This window comes from Salvia splendens, unplaced genomic scaffold (assembly GCF_004379255.2).
Source record: "Salvia splendens isolate huo1 unplaced genomic scaffold, SspV2 ctg511, whole genome shotgun sequence".
Lineage (NCBI taxonomy): Eukaryota > Viridiplantae > Streptophyta > Magnoliopsida > Lamiales > Lamiaceae > Salvia > Salvia splendens.
Window position 1 is genome coordinate 1 of NW_024599168.1, and position 23,408 is coordinate 23,408.

Genomic DNA, 23,408 nt, shown 5'->3' on the forward strand with positions numbered 1-23,408 from the left:
GGTTGGCTTTTACCGAGCTGTAGGCTGAGGCCGAACTCTTTGGTAATGCCGAACTCATACTCTTCCTTGGGCTTTGGGCTGATGGGCCGTCATTGCTGTTGGGCTTGTTTAGTACGCACCCCATCAAGTACCCTCAGATGAAAACCTAAATACCTATTGGTCATCCAAAACTCTTGAAACAGGCTTCCAGTTGATCTTCAACAATTCCGGCAGCATCAACCTCTACCAGCAAAATGGAACCCTACTCCGGCCTCTCTTTGAAAGCGGACCTCTGGTCGGGCAGTTTTACCATAGACTGGTGCTAGAACATGACGGAGTCCTCCGCCACTACGTGTATCCTAAGTCTGCTAATTCATCCTCGGCGTGGTCTGTACGTGACTTTGAGCCTTCCAACATATGCAGCGCTGTTGTAGAACGTCATACAGGCGGCGGTCCTTGTGGTTTCAACAGTTACTGCTCAATTAAAGCTGAAGGACGACCGAGCTGCAACTGCCCCTTAAATTACTACCCAAGGGGTGGTGGCCTTAGTGGTTGCACGCCCGATTTCATGCAACAAAGATGCGACCATCAACAAGCGCAGGATGCACAGAGTTTTGGATTGATAGAGATGTACAACATAGATTGGCCTGGCGTGGATTATACAAAGTTGAGGAACGTCGACAAAGATACCTGCCGTCAATCCTGCCTTTCCGATTGTTTCTGTGCTATTGCAATATATTATGACGGAGATTGTTATAAGAAGTCTCTGCCCTTCTCCAATGGGAGGCTGGATTCTGGTTTTGCCGGAAAGGCCTTGATAAAGGTCAGGATGAACAACACTTTGGCATCGAATCCCTACACCACTACCTCAGGCGGAGAGAGCAGTAAGAGTAGCGGTTCCACTACTCTTACCATAACATTGTCGGTCCTATTAGGCTGTGCAGGGTTATTGTTTCTTCTTTCGAGTTTCTTTTTTGTTTTCTACTTGAAACGTAGAAAAACAACAATTGTGGAACAGAGGAGTCATGTGCAACCTGCTGTAGTGAGCACGATAAGTAGCTTCAGCTTCAAAGAGGTAGAAGAAGCTACCAATGGATTCGATGAAGAATTGGGGAGGGGTGCTTGCTCCATAGTCTACAGAGGTACTCTGAAAGATGATGGAAAAGTTGTTGCCGTCAAGAAGTTGCACAAGATTTTCGAACAAGCAGATGATGAGTTCAAAGCCGAAGTGAGCTCAATTAGCAGAACCAACCATAAGAACCTTGTGCAGCTGGTAGGATATTGTGATGAAGGGCAAAACAGAATATTGGTGTACGAGTTCATAACCAACGGATCTCTAGCCACTTTCCTCTTCCAAAAATTACCAAGGCCTAACTGGCATACAAGAGTGCAGATTGCATTTGCAATAGCAAGAGGGATTTGCTATCTGCACGAAGACTGCAGCATGCCCATCATACACTGCGACATCAAGCCTCAGAACGTGCTTCTGAACGAGACATTCACCCCCAAAATAGCAGATTTTGGGCTATCCAAGCTTCTCAAAGCTGATCAGACAAGAACCATCACTGGAATAAGAGGGACAAAAGGATATGTGGCTCCGGAATGGTTCAGGAACATGCCTATAACAGTCAAAGTGGATGTGTACAGCTTCGGAATCATGCTGCTTGAGCTGATGTGTTGCAGAAGGAGTTATGAAGCGGATGTGGAAGACGAGGGAGAAGCGGTTCTTGCTGACTGGGCCTATGATTGTTACCAACAAGGGGCATTAGATTTGTTGGTGGCGGGCGATGAGGAGGCGAGGAGTGACATAAAAACGTTGGAGATATATGTGAAGACAGCCATATGGTGCATTCAAGAAGATCCAACATTGAGGCCTCACATGAATATAGTAATGCATATGCTTCAAGGATCAATGCAAGTCCCTACTCCTCCAGATCCTACTGCATTTATACACTGATTACTATATCCAAATAGTGTCTCATTTGCTTCTCATACAAATTTTAGATTTGAATATATTGCAAGTGAAATAAGAGTCTCATTTTAATTGTAATATTATAATGGATCAAATCATAGCAATATTTGTTGGGATTCAATACGCACAAGACTTTCACACACTCAGGTGAATCACACACACACTCACAGTTGTATGATAACTCACAATGCAGAAGAACACACACTCACACTTAGAGTATCGAAGATGGTAATCTTGGAGAGAAAACTTGAAAACTCTTTATTGATTTTCACTACTAACTACGTACATGGTTTTGAGCTATTTAAAGCTCTACAATCAAGTAGCAACTGCTACTAACTAACTACAAGAAGAATCAAGAAAGCAAGAAGAATAACTGCTACATCTCGGCTAACTAACTGCTGCACCAACGGCTAGTTTCTCTAGGCCGAACTTCCTTCTCGGTTCAAGACCGAACTGTTGCTTCTTCTTTTTCGGCTCAAGACGAACTCTATTCTTTTCGGCTCACAACCGAGCACTCTCTTCGGCTCACAACCGAGCTCCTTCTCGGTTCACAAACCGAACTCCTTTCTCGGTACACAAACCGAACTCCTTTGCTTCTCGGCTCAAGACCAACTGTCTTCTCGGCTCAAAGCCGAACTCAAAGCCGAGCTCAAAGCCGAGCTTCCTTCTTCTTCTGCTAGTTCCAAGCTAGTTCCAGCTCGGTAAGCCGAGCTTACCGAACTCCTTTCTGGCCGAGCTTCTTCCAACTGAAATGAGCACTCCATTATTACAATTCTCCACCTGAGGGCTCATCTCAGTTCTTGCACAAACATTGATCAACTTCTTGCAATGATCAAACTTGTCTCTACTTAGAGATTTAGTTAGCATATCTGCCGGATTGTGCAAGGTGTTAATCTTAACCACCTTCACCCTTCCCCTTTCAATCTCATCTCTAATAAAGTGCAACTTTATGTCTATATGCTTGCTCCTTTCATGGAAACCCGGATGTTTAGCCAAGCATATAGCTGAGCTGCTGTCACAATGAATCACCATTGTTTCTTGGTCAAAACCAAAATCAGAAATTACTCCCTGGATCCAAAAGCTCTCCTGTACAGCTGCAGTGAGAGCTATATACTCTGATTCTGTAGTTGAGAGAGCAACTACACTCTGCAGACCTGATTTCCAACTGATCACAGTTCCAAACATGGTGAACAAATAACCTGTTTGAGACTTTCTGGTGTCCAGATTTGCAGCATAGTCTGCATCACAATACCCCTGCACAACCTCCTCAGATCCACCTTCCCAGCCATTGAACACAATCCCCCAGTCCTTAGTTGACTTCATGTACCTCAATATCCATTTAAGAGCATTCCAATGCTCCTTCCCCGGGTCTGCCATGTATCTGCTAGTCACTGAGATAGCATGAGCAAGATCTGGTCTTGTACAAATCATAGTGTACATGATACTCCCAACAACACTAGCATAAGGGATAGCCTCCATCTCATCAGCCTCTTGCTTAGTTTTAGGAGCTTGTTCCTTTGATAATCTGAAACTCTGGGACAAGGGTGTTGAGGCAGGTTTAGCATTCTCCATTCTGAATCTCTGCATAACTTTGTCAATATAATCAGTTTGCAGCATCCACAGCTTCTTGCAGCCTCTATCTCTCTGAATATGTATGCCTAGGATCTTCCTTGACTCTCCTAGATCCTTCATTTCAAAGCTCGACTTCAGATCTTGTTTAACTTTCTGAATTTCTGTCATAGAAGGGCCTGCAAGTAGCATATCATCCACATAGAGTAATAGGTAGGCAATGGGAGTCCTGCCTGCCTTCTTGATGTAAATACAATCATCATATTCTGACTTGGAGAAGCCAATCTTCTTCATCTGTGCATCAAACTTCTTATTCCACTGTCTAGGACTTTGCTTAAGTCCATAAAGACTTTTCTGTAACAGGCACACCTTGCCTTCTTCTCCAGTCTTCACATAGCCCTCTGGCTGTTCCATAAAGATAGTCTCCTCTAGATCCCCATTGAGGAAGGCTGTCTTCACATCAAGCTGTTGTAGCTCCCAGTCTAGCTGGTTCACAACTGCCAACAAGATCCTAATCGAAGTGTGCTTAACAACTGGAGCAAATACTTCATTGAAATCAATTCCTTCTTGCTGTGTGAAGCCCCTAGCCACCAGCCTTGCCTTGAATCTGATTCTATCTTTATCAGTGGTCTCAATCTTTTTCTTAAACAACCACTTACAACTGATCAGCCTCCTTTCTTTTCCATCTGTAGTCAGTCTGGATTTATCCACCAAAATCCATGTTTTGTTCTTGAGTAAAGATTCCATTTCCTCATTCATGGCTTCAATCCACCTTTCTCTGTCTTTACTCTTCATGGCTTCTTTATATGTGAGAGGATCTGCAATATCAATGCCCTCAGCAGCACAAAGTGCATAGTAGACCACATCAGAAAACCTTTCAGGTGGTCTTGTATTTCTTCTGCCTCTATCTCTTGCTATCTGGTACTCTCTGGCAGAGTCTGCTGTAGGCTCATCAATTTTTCTACCTCGAGCTAGAGCACCATCATCCTCTGGTTCAGACTCACTTTCTGAGTCAGAGGCTCCACCTGCTCCTTGGCAAAGTCCCACTGGCTCCACCTTGAGGAAATCACTCTCAACTTCATTGGAGTCCAGCTTCCTTTTTAAGTATGGCATCTGATCCTCCAAGAACACAACATCCCTACTCACCACCACCTTCTGCCTACCAGGCTCAATGCACCAGAGCCTATACCCCTTAACACCCCTCTGATACCCCAGCAATATGCATTTCAGAGCCCTAGCCTCAAGCTTACTTTGCCTAGCATGAGCATAGGCTGCGCACCCAAACACCTTGTATTTTGAGTAGTCACTATGGGCTCCATACCACATGTAATCAGGAGTCTCAGACTTAAGGGCAGTAGATGGACACTTATTGATGAGATAGGCTGCTGTATACACAGCCTCTCCCCAAAATCTGTTGCTCAGACCAGAACTGAGTAACAAGCACCTTACTCTCTCTAGGATAGTCCTATTCATCCTCTCCACAACACCATTTTGCTGGGGGTTACCAGGAACAGTGCGGTGCCTCTTCATACCCTTCTCTTTGCAAAACAGATCAAACTCAGTAGACAAGAATTCCAAGCCATTGTCAGTTCTTAGGCATTTAACACTCCTTCCCTTCTCTAGCTCCACCTCTTTACACCATATCTTGAATTTTGTGAATGTCTCTGATTTTTCTTTCAGTATATACACCCACAGTTTCCTAGTGTAGTCATCAATAATAGCAAGGTAGTATTTCCCACCACCAATTGAGCTTACAGGTGAAGGGCCCCAGAGATCACTATGTATGTAGTCTAATGGGGCTGTAGAAGAGTGAATACCTGTAGGATAGGGTGCCTTCTTTGCTTTTCCAAGTATACACTGCTCACAGGGGTCCATCTTGTTGAAATCTCCAGAGATCAGGCCCTTTTGATGAGTTCTTTCAAGCTTCCTTCTGCTGGATGGCCCAATCTCTTGTGCCATAGCATTATGGAATCATCTGACACTGCATTGCTTTCTCCATCAACAGCCTTAGCCTTCAGATAATAGAGAATGTGCTCTCTGTCAGCCTCCATCATCACTGCATTCCCAGATTTCACAAGCATCTTTCCCTGACTCATCAATATGGTGAACCCTTTCTCCTCCAGCATTCCCAATGAGATGAGATTTCTTTTCACTTCCGGAATATACCTCACCCCAGTTAGGATCTTTATAGAGCCATCTTGCAAACTTAGCTTCACTTTCCCTATCCCTTTGATCTGACACACATGGTTATTTCCAAGAACTACAGTCCCTGATGCTTCCTGAAGATCATGAAACCAAGATTTGTTGGGGCACATATGGAAGCTGCACCCTGAGTCCATTATCCACCTGTGACTGATCCCATTATCACTTACATTCATGAGTTGAGCAGGGGGATCAGTACTCTCTACACAATCAGAAGTGTTGTGGCCCTCAGAGGCTAGTTTTCTCTTCCAGGCATGGCAGTCCTTCTTCAAGTGCCCTGGTTTCTTGCACCAAAAACATGCTCTGGTTTCCTTCTGAGCATCAGAACTTGAGGGTTTAGAGCCCTCAAACTTTTTCTTGAAGTTCTGCTTTTTGAACTTCTTCACATTCAAGGCCTCTGCAGCTTGAACATTGGAGCTTGCAGAGCCTCTGCTGGTAGTCTTCTGGAGTTCCTTAGCCATCAAGGCCGAGTAGACTTCTGCATAGGTGATAGGCTTATCTCTGCCATAGATAATTGCATCACTCAACTGGTCATACGAGCTAGGCAAGGCATTCAATGTAAGAATGGCCTTGTCTTCATCTGAAATTTTAACATCCACAGAGCCCAGATCATCAATGATCTTATTGAACTCCTCCAACTGCTCTATGATAGATTTTTCACCAGAAAAACTATAGGCATAGAGCCTCTTCTTGAGATACAGCCGGTTAGCCAAAGATTTTGCCAGGTAAACTTCATCTAACCTGTTCAAGATCTCCACCGCAGTCTTGGCTTCTTGAACTTCCCTCAAGACCTTATCTCCAAGGCACAGAATCACTGCAGAATGTGCCTTGAGCTGCATCTCCTCCATCTTTGCCTGAGCTTTATCATCAAGCATTGGAGCCTTTCCTTTCTCTTCTGTATTTGCAAGAACTGCGGCCAAGCCTTGTTGAATCAAGACCGCCTTCATCTTCATCTTCCACAGGCTATAATCATTCTTGCCTGTGAACTTTTCTGCATCAAGCCTTGCTGCCATCTCTGAAACCGTTTGATCCTCTGCAAATCAGCTTCAATATCCCCTTCCCACAGACGGCGCCACTTGTTGGGATTCAATACGCACAAGACTTTCACACACTCAGGTGAATCACACACACACTCACAGTTGTATGATAACTCACAATGCAGAAGAACACACACTCACACTTAGAGTATCGAAGATGGTAATCTTGGAGAGAAAACTTGAAAACTCTTTATTGATTTTCACTACTAACTACGTACATGGTTTTGAGCTATTTAAAGCTCTACAATCAAGTAGCAACTGCTACTAACTAACTACAAGAAGAATCAAGAAAGCAAGAAGAATAACTGCTACATCTCGGCTAACTAACTGCTGCACCAACGGCTAGTTTCTCTAGGCCGAACTTCCTTCTCGGTTCAAGACCGAACTGTTGCTTCTTCTTTTTCGGCTCAAGACGAACTCTATTCTTTTCGGCTCACAACCGAGCACTCTCTTCGGCTCACAACCGAGCTCCCTTCTCGGTTCACAAACCGAACTCCTTTCTCGGTACACAAACCGAACTCCTTTGCTTCTCGGCTCAAGACCAACTGTCTTCTCGGCTCAAAGCCGAACTCAAAGCCGAGCTCAAAGCCGAGCTTCCTTCTTCTTCTGCTAGTTCCAAGCTAGTTCCAGCTCGGTAAGCCGAGCTTACCGAACTCCTTTCTGGCCGAGCTTCTTCCAACTGAAATGAGCACTCCATTATTACAATATTGGTAAATAAGAGGTAATGTTGACTGCGATGAACTAATATGCTAAAAAAGCATCCACACTAATAAACTATGTAAGATTATGTTCTTTATGATACAATACATGTTCTTAACAGCATGGTTTTATTTTCTAATTCAAATAGTACATTATATTAGTCTTTGCAATAGTAAATTTGCATTTATCTGGAATAAGTAATTATAGCAGAATCCATTGAACTTACTTGATCAATTGCGGCGTCAAACATTCTATCCAATCTCCATTCGATTTACTCCGACGAGCCAACACCGCCATTCACTCTTCCCGTCGGCCCCGTTCGACGAGAGTCTCAGTTCGAGCAAAGGTGTGGTTCGCATATTGCTCGACCGAAACCTTAACCCCAAAAGTCCTCATTCGTCGTTGCCGTTTCCCGCACTGTGCCAGCTATTCATGAAAAGTCATGCATACCAACTGTTCGACGACCTATTTCCAACCAGCCTATTTTGGGATTTTGTCTTCAATAACAGTTCCAGTGCGCAAGCATTCGACATGCCGTAAAATCGATCCTTGCGTTACATTACTCAAGGCCTGAAGATCGGATCATAAAGGTTGGACAATATTAAGCGATGACAAAAAAATAATCCGTGCAAATGAAAATGATCGATACTCCATATTTTTATTTTGACCCATTCCCTTTTTTTAGTCGAACTGAACCTGCATAAAAAAAATTACCGGTTGGATATTTTATTTTATTTTTACTATTTTTTATAAATAAACATTCTGTACATAAAAATGTCAAATTTTACTCATTTTTTTCTACTTTTTTCATATTTTTTAACTCATGTCTAGTTAAGGTGGAACATTGAGCGGAACTAGTATCAACACCCGTGCTATGCACGGGCCATAAAATTTTCACGTAGTACTAATTACCAGATTTTCAATAAGTCAATGGAAATAAGAATTGATATCATTGCGTAAACTTTAAAAAATAATAAATGTACAATAAAATTTTATTAAATAAATTAAATGTAAATTTAAAAACAAAAAAATGTTGATTAGAATACTTTAAAGTATTTAGTACAACCATAGCAATCATACTTCATTCACATACTAAAACATCATTTGTGTGAACACAAATGAATTAGTGCACAACTTATAATAGGAGTATCGATCAGGCATTCCCATCATCACATTTACGTCACCATCCGGCGACGTGCACCAATGTCTACGATTTTGTGATTAAATTTTATTACCCATGCCGACAATGATTTACATATAAAAGTTTTTTCAGTCTCTTTTAACCATAAACGGAAATACATTCATTCAGAATGTGTGTGAGTCAAGTGATGAGTGGTAATTTCTTAGGCCAAAGATCTTGGGTTCAAGTATATTGGGGCGTGACCTTCGAATTTATATTCATTTGTCCATAAAAAACATTCCTCCCATTAATATTTAAATTGACAAAAAAAATTATTGTTCAATCATAAACTTGTGAAGAAGTTTAAATGAATAATTAATGAGAGATAGTTACTTATGTTGTCATTTCTTAAATCATTGGATCTCTCTCTAACTGCAATAACATTAGTGGAAGTAAAACGTGCCACTATCTTTATCGTTCAAAACTATTGTAGCTAGGAATTATAAATTACTATTAACCATTATTTTGTATGTGCTAAAATCAATTGCCTTTTAATTTTTATGTAATTAACCTTCTTATAGAAATTTTGCATATGGTATGGAATTACGACATATAAAGATACAAACAAATACACCTATGATATATCGTGGTAATGCATATGCTCATTATCTTTCTGTAAGCCAATTTTCACCAAGTTTTTCAAACACATTTTTCGGTGTAGTCTACACTGTAATCTTAGTGAACTTTACCCACTTGCTGCTTCCATGATCATTTCTATCATATGTTGTATACCTTCCTTTCTATAAAAACATCACATTAGTCATTGTCGTTTGAGCCTATTCTGAGGAAAATAAAATGAAATTCTTATCACCTAACATGGCTTCTGCCTGCAGCTAAACATGGATCATGCTGTTACTGTACCCAAAAAAGTTTGATAAAAATTCAGCGAGACTAGTGCCACATCACACATTTCCATTACAGATAGGGTCTTCTTGATAAAGAAGAATCTCATTTATTCCATATCATCATTTTGGAAGTTGGAACACCCTTACTTTTACTCATTCATGAATCTTGTTCTTGAAACTTCTCATAGACAATACCAAACAACTGTTACCCGTGGTGTACACGTACACCAGATGGTGCTCTTTGCATCAGCTTCAAAGAGAAGTACCACCTCTCTCTCTCTCTCTTCTTCCATTCCCACTCCACAAAAAAATCCCCTCAATTGAAAGAGAACTACTACTATGAATTTGATGATGACATTTTTTATATGTGAAACTTAGTATTTCGTCACTGCAAACAAATTCTGATTTTGTAGACTGCATTTCACCAACATGTGAGTTGGTATTTATAGACAAAAGTTTACGCATTTTAGCTTTTTTAATTTCAATTTCAATTTCAATTTAAATATTACACACTTGATGTTTGGCTGAATTAGCACACCAGCTCCCATGACATGCCTTTCAACCGTTGGTCCAATTATAATTTGAATTCTATAATTAAATAGTTTATATATGTATAGATATGAGTATTTAGATATGAATATATCTAAATTGAAGTAAAATTTCCTGGAAAGTGCACTCTGCACTCGACTTGTACGTCACACACAATCACGATACAATTTGGGATAGTGATCAATTGAGATTTTTTAGCCTAATTGAGAATTGAGATATATTATTAGCCACTCATTTTTATTAAATGAGTGATCCAAAATTTGCAACATGAAAAATATTTTTAGATTAATTAATTATGAAAGGGCATAATGGTAATTTCATGGTATATTTTATTCAACAAATACTTTTTTAATTTTAATTTTTTAAAATTTTTTTGTCAACTATATACAATTTATGTTAACTACACACATATAATGTCAACTATGTGTACAATCCATGTCAACTATATATACAATTCATGTCAACCACACACATATAATGTCAACTACATATACAATTCATGTCAACTATACACATATAATGTCAACAATAAGTTGTTGACATTTGATGTGCATGCTATTGACATTTGATGTGCAGGCTATTGACGATAATATCCCCGGATTGACATAATCTACTTACAGTTGACATTTCGAAAATGTTGTAGATGAGTAGCTGAAAATGCATCTCAATTTTCAATTAAACTAAAAAATCTCAACTTAACATAACCCTATAATTTGCTACTTATTTTTTAAAGAGTGAACTACAAAAACAGTCCTTGGACTATGCGTTTATCTCGACATTAGTCCATGGACTTTCAAAATATCCCCAGACAACCCTGGACTAAGCGTTTATCTCGAAAATGGTCATTTTTCACTGTTTCGGGACGAAAATACCGTTTTAGGGGGTTTGGGCAATTTGGTTTTTTTACACTTTTAACATTTTAAATTTGATATTATTTCAGTGATGTACTAAATCTGATATTATTTCAAAACATTTTAAGTCTGGGGATATTTTGAAATAATATCTGATGGCAAGATATTTGAAATAATAAGTCCAGAGACTAATAGCGAGATAAACGTATAGTCTAAGGACTGTTTTTGTAGTTCACTTTTTTTAAAAGTTAGTGAATGAGGGCCAAACTACATTTACTTTTAGTGACAAAAATAACAAAAAAAAGACAAAAAAGTCTTGTATGTCAAAATGGAGTAAATACTAATCAAAGATTAAATGCAGATTAAAGAAAGGCGTAGTCTGTTAGTCATGCTCACAAAACCTTTGTTGAAATTATGTACTGGGTCATGGAATTTTCTGTAGGTTCAGATCCAAATTCAACACGGTTCCATGAAACTTATTGTATATAGTAAAAGGAAATCAAATTTAATAAATCTGACGTCGTTGAAAGAAATCATGTGATCAATATTTTAATTTGTTAGTTGAGACATCCAATTAAAACAACATTATTATATTAATCCGTCTCTAACACACCATTTACCAAGACTCCATATAAATTAATCTTCCAATTCTTCGACTAACTCAAAACTGAAATCAAATGGCTTCATGCAGATTGTTATTGTTGATCATCATCATCATCATCATTAGTAAAAGGCCAAGAATCAAGCAACAGGAACGTAACTCTGGGCTCCTCCATCGTCGCAAACTCCAATTCCACGTGGAGGTCGCCTTCCGCGAATTCGCTTTCGGGTTCCGGGAGGTCTCTCCCGGAACCTTCTTGCTAGCCGTATGGTTTGATCAAATACCCGACAAAACTCTAGTTTGGTCTGCCAACCGCGACGAACCAGTTCCCGCTGGATCAACCGTCCAGCTTTCCGCAGACGGAACGCTGGAGCTCGTCAATCAAACAGGCAGTCGGGTATGGGCTATTCCGGCCCGGCCAGGTACGGTGGCCTATGCCGCCATGCTCGACAACGGAAACCTTGTGCTTGCCTCCAATGCTTCAGCCATCCTGTGGCAGAGTTTTGATTCCCCCACTGACACTTTATTACCAACTCAGATAATACGCCGCCGATTCAATTTTCTTTATATCCCTTTTTTTCGAAAAAAAAATCTCTCTCCCCTAACTAAAATGACACCCATTTTTTTTAGTTTGTCTGACCAAGATGATACTCCATCCGTCCAACAATAAGAGTCACACTTTGCTTTTTTTTATCTGTTCCATAGTAAGAGTCAATTTTTTTTTTACTATAAATAGTAAGTAGGTCTCACATTCTACTGCTTTTACTGCCAACTGCATGAATGGGTTACATAACTCTTTATATCGTTGCTTCTTTTTTTATTTTTCATCAACAATAACCTCTTCATCACAACCACCTGTCATACCATTCTTTGCATGTTTGGTCCACCGCTTCAAGATATATTCATCAGATATTCGGTTCATATTCATAAATGTTAAGACTTTTAAACTATGTGAGCATAAAATACCTGAGAATTCAAACTTTCTACAACCGCAAGAAATAGAACCCCCAATAGAATCATATGTGACTATATGCTCTTTAGTTCGATGAAATGGCCTGACCTTATGTATTCTTGAACTTCCAAGTTCATCCTCACTCTCGATCTTGCTTTCAAATGTCTTTCTCAACTCCTCGTTAAACAATACAAACATCTTATGTGTATATACGGGAACAACATGCTTTAATATTTCAAATGGAAATATCATAGCATGAGAACTTTGAGCATTTTTGAAATCTTCTGTTGATTCCTTCTCACGGCGATCATCTATCAACCTCTGAAAATTATGGAACGCCTCAACAATATTGTTTTTGTAACTTACATAATACTTGACAACAACATTCATGCACTCACTCCGTTGAGTTGTAATGATATCTGCACAAAAAGTATTTCTTTCATAAGCCAATGCCCATATTTCTCTTAGAGAAAACATTCTTGCCAACCACTGATTATCTTTCAACTCGTATTTCTCTATCATTTTGCTCCATGCATCAAGGAATTCTGACTCTTCTTTATAGTCGTATATACAATGACTAAAATCAGCTGCAAATGTGTTCTTGAAACTTGAAAAAACGCTTGAGAGATGAATGACTGCATTTTGAAAAATATGCCAAACACATAAGTGATGGTAAGTTGATGGCCACTTGGAAGCTAAAGCAGCGCTCATTGCTTGATCTTGATCTGTTAAGATGGTTTTTGGTCTCTTTCCCACCATGACGTCTTCAAATGTAGCAAACAACCATTCAAAGGTTTCAATCGTTTCATCATACAATAATGTTGCACCAAACACATTTGTTTGTTTATGATGATTTACACCAACGAACAAGGCGATTGGTCTTCCATCTCAATGTTTTTCTGTATGTAGTATCAAAGCAAACGGCATCACCAAAATGACCAAAATCTTGTATCGTTCTACCATTTGTCCAAAATATATTTGTAATCAGATCTTCCACGTCCAACTGTATTGCATAGTAAAAGTGTGGATCTTCACTAATCATCCTTTGTAAATATTGTAAAACACCTCCATTTTCGCCTTGCTTGATCTCCAAAGTCCTCTTTGTTCTCAAATAATTCTTCAAATCAATATGAGTAAAACCAAGATGTTGAATTCCGCGGACTTCTTTGCCATTACCTCTGTGATTTTCTTTGGAGGCAATCCACAACTTTGAGCCACATCAACTTGAGTTGGTTGAATATTAGACATTTGTCTAAAACATCTTTTTCCGGATCACACAATTCATGATTGTGCTCTTCAGAAAACTTCACGACACGAAACTTTCCACCATATCTGCAGTTGACCTTCATCATAGCCTTACACCCATACCTAATTTCGGGACGAGGATTTTTAACTGTAACGCCTCGATTGTTTGTTGTTCTAAAACCTTCTCTGCAACAAAAAAACTAATGTCCAATATATTGTCTGTACAGGATCTTTATGAGCGGCCATTTTGCGAGTTCCAAAACCTGTTGCCTTAGCATATTTCATATAAGCATCATATGCTTCAACTTCTGTTTCGAACTCCATCCCTATCTTAGGAATAATGTCATCTGATATGATTTCATCCATACCTACAAATTATACGAGAAAAAAATAAATTAGATATGAAATACACGTTCACACGCTCATAATTTTTCATCCAAATAACAAGTTGACAGCAATAAAACTATCTCTTCTACTACTCTACGTGATCATTTAATCCATTTTCAAAGCACCTCATTCCATTTAAAATTGAAACAAATTCAAAGCACCTCATTAAAACAAAATTGAAACTTAATTGAAACAAATTCAAAGCACCTCACGTGATAGCAATAAAACTTAATTGAAACAAATTCAAAGCACCTCATTCCATTAAAAATTTGATAACAATTACTATAACAAATTGAAGCAAGTTCAAATTTAATGAATTACTTACGCTTTACTTGAATAAATGAAAACTTGGAAATCTTCTTTATTTGAACTTGAGAATAAGAATGCAGACTCTTTTTCGGCGCTAAGCTCTTTATGATTTTTAATGGGAATTGAATAAATAAAACCTCTAGGTTTTAGATTTTAGGTTTTAGTTTGTTATTTCCTTTTTTTAAAGAATATGTATATGGCAGTAAGATATTGGTGTATGATTATACGTGTGATGATAATTAATCTTTTAGTCTATTATTTTATTAATTTAAAAAATATCCACGTGTCATCATTTATTTTATTAGTGTAGTATGAAGTGATAGTATTATTTGAATGAGGCCCGGGACAAAATTTGGTATGCTTTCGTTCAACACTACATGGAAGTAATTACGGTCACCATTCAGAGTTACCGCAGGATTTGCGACCGGAAACTCATAAAAAGCGGAGCTCAGCCACTCGAATAAGACGGGAATCATACCGTTCAGCCATTTGCTAGAGTTCCGGCGCACTAAATCGAAGGTTTCGAGCATAGTCAGCGCCTGCCGTTGGAGGATCTTTTTTAAGAGAAGGTTTTAGGAACTAACATCGAGAAAGGTTTTCGAGGTTCATTTTCTCGATTTTCATTGAATTGACATTAGCTTCAATCGCACTGCTAAGTGTCGAATCACAACATATCAAATTGATCTACAGGTCATCCTCAACAGTAACCAACAAAGTAATTCAACTGTGAACCGCTTATATAGTTTTGATTGCATGTTAATTTCCTACTTGTGAATATTGCAGTTTTTGGTTGATGATCTTCTGCAGATAAATAGAGTGAAAATATATGTCATTTTGGGTTCTGTTATTCTCTACTCTCATTTACTTTTCACGGATGAACTAATAAGAAAATAGTTCATACTTTTCATGAACGGATGGAGTTATAAATCTGGCAGGGGAAATTGTGACTTTCAAACACTTTATTCAATTACATTAACTCTTTGCATATGAAGCATCATTTATTGGAATGATGTTTTTGAACATGAGAGACCTATCATTATTATGTGAAGAAGGTATCGGAGTTGCTAGGGTCAGGGAACTCGATGCTGCAGAAACTGGGTTATGAATTTTATGAAAACATGAATTTGTGAGTACATGGAAAGTATTTATGGTCTGTAAGTACATGGAAATCTTTTTTATGGAATGCTTTGCTGGTACATCTATAGCCCTCTTGATTTGAGTCAATGTTTTATTGGCTGTATTTTAGGGAATATTTCGTGACTACTTTCTTGTCTACTTAAATAGGTTTAGAGCATCTCCAATGGCGGACGTCCGGTCGGACGTCGCGACGGGCGACCGGGACGTTCGCCATTGTGGCGTTTAGGGTCGGATACGGACGTCCCGTGAGGACGTCGGGTGTCCTCGGACGTCCCGGCGACGGGCGGGCGGACGTCCGCCACTGTGGCAAGGGTCGGACGTCCGAGTCGGACGTCCGGAAATTAATTTTTTATTTTTTTTTAAAAACTCTATATATACGGCTCGTTGAACTTCATTTCATTTGCACCACTTGTGTTAACAAGTTTCTCTTTTCTTTTACTACAAATTTCATTTCTACTTTTAATGGAGAACGATAGGAACTCCCCGGCCACGAGCGAGTCGCAGACTCCGGCGTTTCCCATCGACCTGGAGGGAAACGTTAGCGGAAGTGCGACAACGGTTCCGGGAATGTCGGGGATGGGTGGAATGGGTGGGATGGGTGGGTTGATGTCCCCTTATATGTATAATTGGATGGGACAGATGGGTGGTATGGGTGGTATGATGCCCAGGGCAGCCGGGATGGGGGGCATGACCCCAAATATGATGATGCCGGGGATGGGGATGGGGGGGCATGACCCCAAATATGATGGGGATGGGTGGGATGATGCCGGGGATGATGCCGGGGATGATGCCGGGGATGGGGATGGGGATGGGGATGGGGATGGGGATGATGCCGGGGATGATGCCTGCGGGAGGGGGTGGCAGGGGCCCTGAACCACTAGCGGACGATGTCTATCGGCCGGTTATGGATACGCAGTGTACTGATACCCCCTCCACTTATGTTCCGGATACTCAGTTCACCGGCATAGATACTTTCTCTTTTGAGGAGTTGGGGCTATCTCCAGTCAGGGAGACTCCCGATGATGTGGGGGGAGCAGCAAGGGGCGGGGGCAGGGGGAAAAGACGTGGCAAGGGCAAGGGGAAAGCCACATGGTCTTCCTCACGAACGGTGGCAGAGGAGGAGGATGAGGAGGAGACGGGAATGAGGACGATCTGGAGCCAGTGGGAAAACGCCGCGCTTGCGAAGGCGTGGGTTTCAATAGTCGAGGATCCCTATGTCGGTGCCAACCAGCATATTGACAGACTGTGGCATCGGATCGCTGAAGCCTACCACACACACAAACCGGCTGCGGCGAAGCGTCGCGTTCCCGAACAGTGCCGGAAACAGTGTGAGCGGTTGAGGCCTAAGCTTAGTCGATTTGCTGGCCTCTACCAAAACAACCTCCGCCAGGCAAGCAGCGGTATGTCCGAGGAGGATGTCCGGAACCGTGCCTTTGCTCAGTACCCCGACAGAGCCTTGAAGTTCAAACAATTCGACCAGTGGGATGCCTTTCTCGTGGTGAAGGATTCACCAAAGTTTTGTGGGGGTGTCGAATCGGGCTGGGCGAAGCGGACGAAGATCAACGCTTCCGGTGAATACAGCAGCAGTGCTGGTTCGCACGAGCTCCCGGAAGCCGACGGAGTGTCCCCGCTACCTCAATCAGACTCTCGCCGTCGTCATCGCCCGGTTGGGCAAAAGGCTGCGCAGCGGATGGCTAGGGGAACCAGCAGCGGTAACGGGTCGTTCGAGGTCCAATCGGAGGCCCCTGCTCCTTCGGAAGATATCGACCGCCTCGCCCGCGCGCAAATAACGCAAAGCTTGGTCCGGACCATGCATAGGTGGTATAGCACGACCGATCCGCTGTACAAGAGGATGCTGAAGGACGTCATCGATTGATGTCGGCGCGATTTGGGGATGCCACCTATTGGAGATGATGGCGCCGAGATTGGCGGCGGGGGACGACGGGGGCGGCACTGGCGACGGGGGTGGCACGGGCGACGAGGACAGCGCGGAGTGAGCCGGGTATGTTGTTTTTTTGAATGACTATGTATTTTGTTTTTTTTTCGAACCATGTATTTTTTTATGTATTATTTATGACTATGTATTTTTGCCCGTATTTTACTTTACCGTATTCCGTGTCAAAATTATAATTCCGTTTTTACGTAATTAAATTATTGTGATGTGGATTGGGATGTCCTAGTGACGTGGCAGTGGAATGGGATGTCCTAGTGATGTGGCAGTGGAATGAGATGTCCTAGTGACGTGACAGGATGTGTTTTTGGGATATCCTAGGGGATGTCCTAGTGGGATGTCCGTCCACTGGAGATGCTCTTATAGTAATTTGGATTGATGTGGATTCCTGGAAGTATATGATACTGACAAAACTTAATATGATGGTTATATATTGATGTGATGTTGGTGTATGTGATGAATTTTAGTTGATGGTCAAATCCCTCTATTGTTTAACCATCATTGTCTGCTTCAAATTTGAAACTTTGACATATAAATACCAGATAATATGCAACTAAAAAAATGCTGTTTTAGTGAGAAATGATAAATTTTCTGCTGATTTAGCTTAAAATTACAAGCATCGATTGTGCGGAATCTGTTCATTTTGATTCTTGTTTGATTCTTCAACTTTTCTCATATGGTTTGGACATTTCTAATGATTTTGCAGTTGAAATCACAATGTCAACCCCAATTGTTTTTGAGGTAAATGTTAAATTTAATCTTGATAACTTCTTTGCAGATCCATTACAGAATCATGTGTTGTGTTACACAGGCGTTGCAGTGTCTGGTCCAAGAATATCCTTCAGCATCAATCTGCATAAGTACTGTTGGTTTCTACATATTACAAAGATAACCGTAGGGCATAATACAACCCAAAAGAAAGAAAAGGAAGAACTGAACTGAATTACAAAATAAAATTCTAAACAACTAAACCAGTGTGATAGTAGTTAGCCGAGTCGAGGAGGCCTCTTCCCGCAAGACGAGATACGCCCCGGTAATGCTCTCGGTTTGGAGTGTCGTCCCCAAAGGTAAAACGGCTACGTCTCTTCTGATGCAGCACCGCAATCAACAGAGCTCCGACGAACTGGATGGAGGAGAGGGCAGAGCTTCGACAGAAGGACAATGCAGAGAGGGAGAGCTTATGATGCTAAATGCTTGTGTATGATGTAGTGCAGATGCATGGAGTGGCTAGCCTATTTATGGGCTCAGTCCACTGGTCGAGGTCAACAGCCATGATGGCTGTCATCATTGCAGATTCGTAACCGTCGTCGGTTACAGGCGTGTGGCAGGATGTGCCATTCACGTGTGGAGCATGTGGATTTCTCACGTGGCAGCCGTGACTGTGCCTCGCTTGACGACGTGTCAAGCCACTTGGATTGCTGACTCGGCGGTGGTCCAAAAAGAATAGTTTGGGCCAAGCACCAAGCCCAAAGACCAATTGCCAAGATCCAAGATCGAGATCGAGATCGGGCCAGCGGCCCGCGCCCGCGGGCTCGGGCGGGCGGGCGGCGGCGGCGCGCGCGTGTGGGCTTTTTCACCCATCTTAATCCACTATAATTATTAAGTAACATAAAGTCACTTAATTTAAACACATTAAAAGATGTGTTACTTCTCCAATGTTGGATAATTAACACTTAGTTAATTATTCCCTAAGCTCATACTTAAAGCTTTAATTAAAAGCTAATTATGCCCAACTTTAATCCACTATTTCTCACTCACCGGAAATCGGATTAGAGAAAGTGAATATACTACATTTATCTACGTAAAATGTAGATCGACGCTATATCATTTAATTTCACAAAATTAAATTTCTCGTCACATTTATTGTTTGGTCAAAATCCATTGACCGAGCATATTTAATCCATGATTTTTACAAGTACAACCGAACTGCGTCTCTAAAAATATTTGAAATTCTCGGATTCCTGTCTGGTCTTTTTACATGGATGTCTTTTAGTGACAAAACAAAAATGAAAAACTGAAAAGTGTAAGTAAAGCATATGTAATGGAATCACGTCTATCAAATATTAAATGTAGCTAAACTAAAATCTACATGTAGTGAGAGCTTAGTCATGATCACAAAACCTCGCTCTTTGCTAAATTAATTTATTGGGTCATGGAATTAGTTGCTTTTCTAACTGAGTATTTGATTGAATGCAGTAGGATCTGGAGGAGTAGGGACTTGGATTGATCCAAGATATTTCCGTCGGCCTGCAACGCAATTTATAGATCTGGAGGATCTGTAATAAGCGTACAAATGCAGTAGGATCTAGAGGATTAGCGTACAAATGCAGTAGGATCTGGAGGAGTAGGGACTTGGATTGATCCTTGAAGCATATGCATTACTATATTCATGTGAGGCCTCAGTGTTGGATCTTCTTGAATGCACCATATTGCCGTCTTCACATATATCTCCAACGTTTTCATGTCGCTCCTCGCCTCCTCATCGCCCGCCACCAGCAAATCCAAAGCCCCTTGCTGGTAACAATCATAAGCCCAGTCAGCAAGAACTGCTTCTCCCTCATCTTCCACATCCTCTTCATAACTCCTTCTGCAGCACATCAGCTCAAGCAGCATGATCCCGAAGCTGTAAACATCCACTTTAACTGTTATCGGCATGTTCCTGAACCATTCTGGAGCAACATAACCTTTAGTCCCCCTTATTCCAGTGGTGGTTCTTGTCTGATCAGCTTTGAGAAGCTTGGCTAGCCCAAAATCTGCTATTTTTGGGGCGAAGGACTCATCAAGAAGCACGTTCTGAGGCTTGATGTCGCAGTGTATGATGGGCACGCTGCAGTCTTCGTGCAGATAGCAAATCCCTCTTGCTATAGCAAATGCAATCTCAACTCTTTTGTACCAGCTAGGCCTTTCTGATTTTTGAAAGAGGAAAGTGGCTAGAGAGCTATTAGTCATGAACTCGTACACCAAAATTCGGTTCTGGCCTTCATCGCAATACCCTAGCAGCTGCACAAGGTGCTTATGGTTGGTTCTGCTAATTGAGCTTACTTCGGCTTTGAACTCATCATCCGCTTGTTCAAAGATCTTGTGCAGCTTCTTGACGGCAACAACTTTTCCATCATCTTTTAGAGTACCTTTGTAGACTATGGAGCAAGCACCCCTCCCTAATTCTTCATTGAATCCGTTGGTAGCTTCTTCTACTTCTTTGAAGCTGAAGCTACTTATTGTGCTCACTCCAGCTGGTCGCCTACGGCTATTTTGAACCATCATTGATTTTGTACGATTCAAACAGAATACAAAACAGAAACTCGAAACAAGAAACAATAACACCGAACAGCCTAACAAGGCCGACAATGTTACAGTGGTGGAGCTACTCTTACTGCTCTCTCGGCCGGGGGCAGGGGTGTCGGGATTAGACGTCAAAGTGTTGTTCATCCTGACCTTTATCAAGGCCATTCCGCCCTCCTCCCTCCCATTGGAGAATGGGTGAGGCTTCATAAAACAAACTCTATTAGAAAATATTACAAGAGCACAGAGACAATCGGAAAGGCATGCTTGGCGGCACCATGCCTCTTCGACGTCCCTGAAAATCGCATAATCCTTGAAAGGCCAATTTACGCCGGACATCTCATTGAATGTGAAACTCTGCGCATCCTGCGCTTGTTGACGGTCGCATCTGTGCTGCACGAACTCAGGCGCGCAACCACTGAACCCGCCCTTCGGGTAGTAACCCGAGGGGCAGCTGCAGGTGGACCTTCCTTCAGCTGTTATTGAGCAGTAACTGTTGAAACCACAAGGGCCGCCGCCCATGTCATCTTCTCTGACAGCTTGGCATATGTTGGAAGGCTCAAAATCACGTACAGACCACCCCGGTGACGAATCTGGAGACTGTGGATACACATAATGGCGGAGGACTCCGTCGTGTTCTAGCACCAGTCTCTGGTAAAACTGCCCGGCCAGAGATCCGCTGTCGAAGAGAGGCCGGAGTATGGTTCCGTTCTGCCGGATTAGGTTGATGACGCCGGAATCGTTGAAGATCAACTGGAATCCGGTGTCACGAGTAACCGATGACCAATAAGCATTCACATTTTCATCGGAGGGGTATGATCTGGTGACGAGCACTAGATTTCCATCGGCCTGCAACGTGAATTTGAATTTCCCTCTTGAGAAATTGGTCGCCGAGAAACTGGAATATAGAACGCTTTGTCGATTGAGTACCTAATAAGACGATGAAGTGAAGTATCACGGATAGAGAACCATTTTATTATTATTATTATTATTATTATATTATTATTATTATTATTATTATTATTATTATTATTAATATTATTATTATATTATTATTATTTTTTATTAAAGGAGGGAAAAAAATACCTGAGTCGGTAATAATGTGTTAGTTGGGGAATCAAAACTTTGCCAGAGGATGGCGGAAGTATTGGAGGCAAGCACGAGATTTCCAGTGTCGAGCATGGCGGCGTAGGCCACCATACCGGGCCGGGTCTGACTAGCCCATACCCGACGTCTTGTTGGATCAATGAGCTCCAGTGTTCCTTCTGCGGAAAGCTGGACGGTTGATCCAGTGGGAACTGGTTCGTCGCGGTTGGCGGACCAAACTAGGGTTTTGTCGGTTAGTTGATTGAACCAGATGGCTAGCAAGAAGGCTCCGGGAGAGACCTCCTGCAAACCAAAAGCGAATTCGCCCGAAGGCGAATTCCATGTGGAATTGGAATTGGCGTTTGCAACGATGGAGGAACGCAAAGTTACGTTCCTGTTGCTTGAATCTTGGCCTTTTACTATGGTGGTAATGATAATGATGATGATGATGATGACCAACAATAGGAATCTGCATGAAGCCATTTGATTTCAGTTTTGAGGGAGTCGATGAAGTGGAAGATTTATATCTGAGTCTTAGGTCAATGGCGGGTAATTGTCTAGGATATATAATGTTGGTATATTAAGATGTCTCAACCACCAAAAATAAATGGTTGAAGAAATTTCAGATTTCTACAGTATCATGGAACCGTGTTAAATTTGGATTGAAGCTATAGAAAATTCAATCAACCAGTAAATATACGAAAGAGAGGTTTTTGCTACGTGTCGATTTGCTACATTTAATCTTTGATATTTAAATCCTCAATCCTTGACATACAGGAGTATTTGGCATATAACACAACTTTTGAGGGTTTTTTTTTTACTTTTTATATACCAAGAAATGACTAGAAATTACTCTTCATTTCTAGTCATTTCTTGGTATATCTCACAAAGTGAACGACTGTGTGTGTTACATGTACAAGTGTCTACAAGTCGCAGTCTAACCCTCAATCACTGACTTTGAATCAGTTAGCAAATTGTATGGTGCTTCGTGACTGTGTGTGTTACATGTACAAGTGTCTACAAGTCGTGCCTAGAAAATCTTACTTTAATTTCACGTAGACTTGGGTAACTTCTAATATGAATATATTTAAATATTGTGTGCGATTAAATATTCTATTTTGACTTGACACTGAGTTATAAGTTAAGAGAGAAAGTTAAAAGTTAGTAAAATTTGGGTTATATTTTTATATACGTAGATTTTATAAAAATAATGTAAATCAATATTGTATTAATTAAATGTTCACTTATCAAAATTAGTAAAAATGAAATGAGGAATTTAATAATAAACAGATAAAAATAAGATATTTAATGATAGAATGAAAGAATATGATAGATTAGAGATGAGTAATCATAAAAGAATTTACATGTAACATCGCATCTATTATGCAAAGTTCAATTTGAAAAATATACTCTATATACTGATATGGAGTACTAAAAATGGATGGGGAGTCAAATTGAGGCCAAAATGGAACAAAAGAAAAATCGATTAGAGGTTTTTAGTTCCTCCGACATCACATTGAATGCTCAAATTTAAAATTAGCATATTACTTCCATAAACAAGGTAGTTATGAGTTA

At 40.9% G+C, this 23,408-nt stretch overlaps 3 protein-coding genes across 3 annotated transcripts; 1 reads left to right on the forward strand and 2 right to left on the reverse strand.

The window, feature by feature from the left end:
• Nucleotides 1-182: 182 nt before the first annotated feature.
• On the forward strand, nucleotides 183-1,936 carry LOC121790424 (G-type lectin S-receptor-like serine/threonine-protein kinase LECRK4; the record flags this gene model as incomplete). Its single annotated transcript, XM_042188649.1, has 1 exon — nucleotides 183-1,936. A coding segment is annotated over one exon (1,754 nt), but the record flags the coding sequence as incomplete, so codon positions are not given.
• A 10,365-nt stretch (nucleotides 1,937-12,301) lies between these two features.
• LOC121790422 (protein FAR1-RELATED SEQUENCE 5-like) lies at nucleotides 12,302-14,907 on the reverse strand. Its single transcript, XM_042188646.1, has 4 exons — nucleotides 14,769-14,907; nucleotides 13,945-14,049; nucleotides 13,805-13,867; nucleotides 12,302-13,200 (listed from the first exon to the last, which is right to left on the reverse strand). Exons 1-4 carry the CDS (start codon nucleotides 14,905-14,907, stop codon nucleotides 12,302-12,304), a joined length of 1,206 nt encoding a protein of 401 aa, XP_042044580.1.
• A 4,871-nt stretch (nucleotides 14,908-19,778) lies between these two features.
• On the reverse strand, nucleotides 19,779-22,499 carry LOC121790423 (G-type lectin S-receptor-like serine/threonine-protein kinase LECRK3). The gene is made up of 2 exons (XM_042188647.1): nucleotides 21,834-22,499; nucleotides 19,779-21,677 (listed from the first exon to the last, which is right to left on the reverse strand). The coding sequence occupies exons 1-2, from the start codon at nucleotides 22,314-22,316 to the stop codon at nucleotides 19,779-19,781; spliced, it is 2,382 nt and encodes a 793-aa protein (XP_042044581.1). The 5' UTR covers nucleotides 22,317-22,499.
• Between the last annotated feature and the right edge of the window lie 909 nt (nucleotides 22,500-23,408).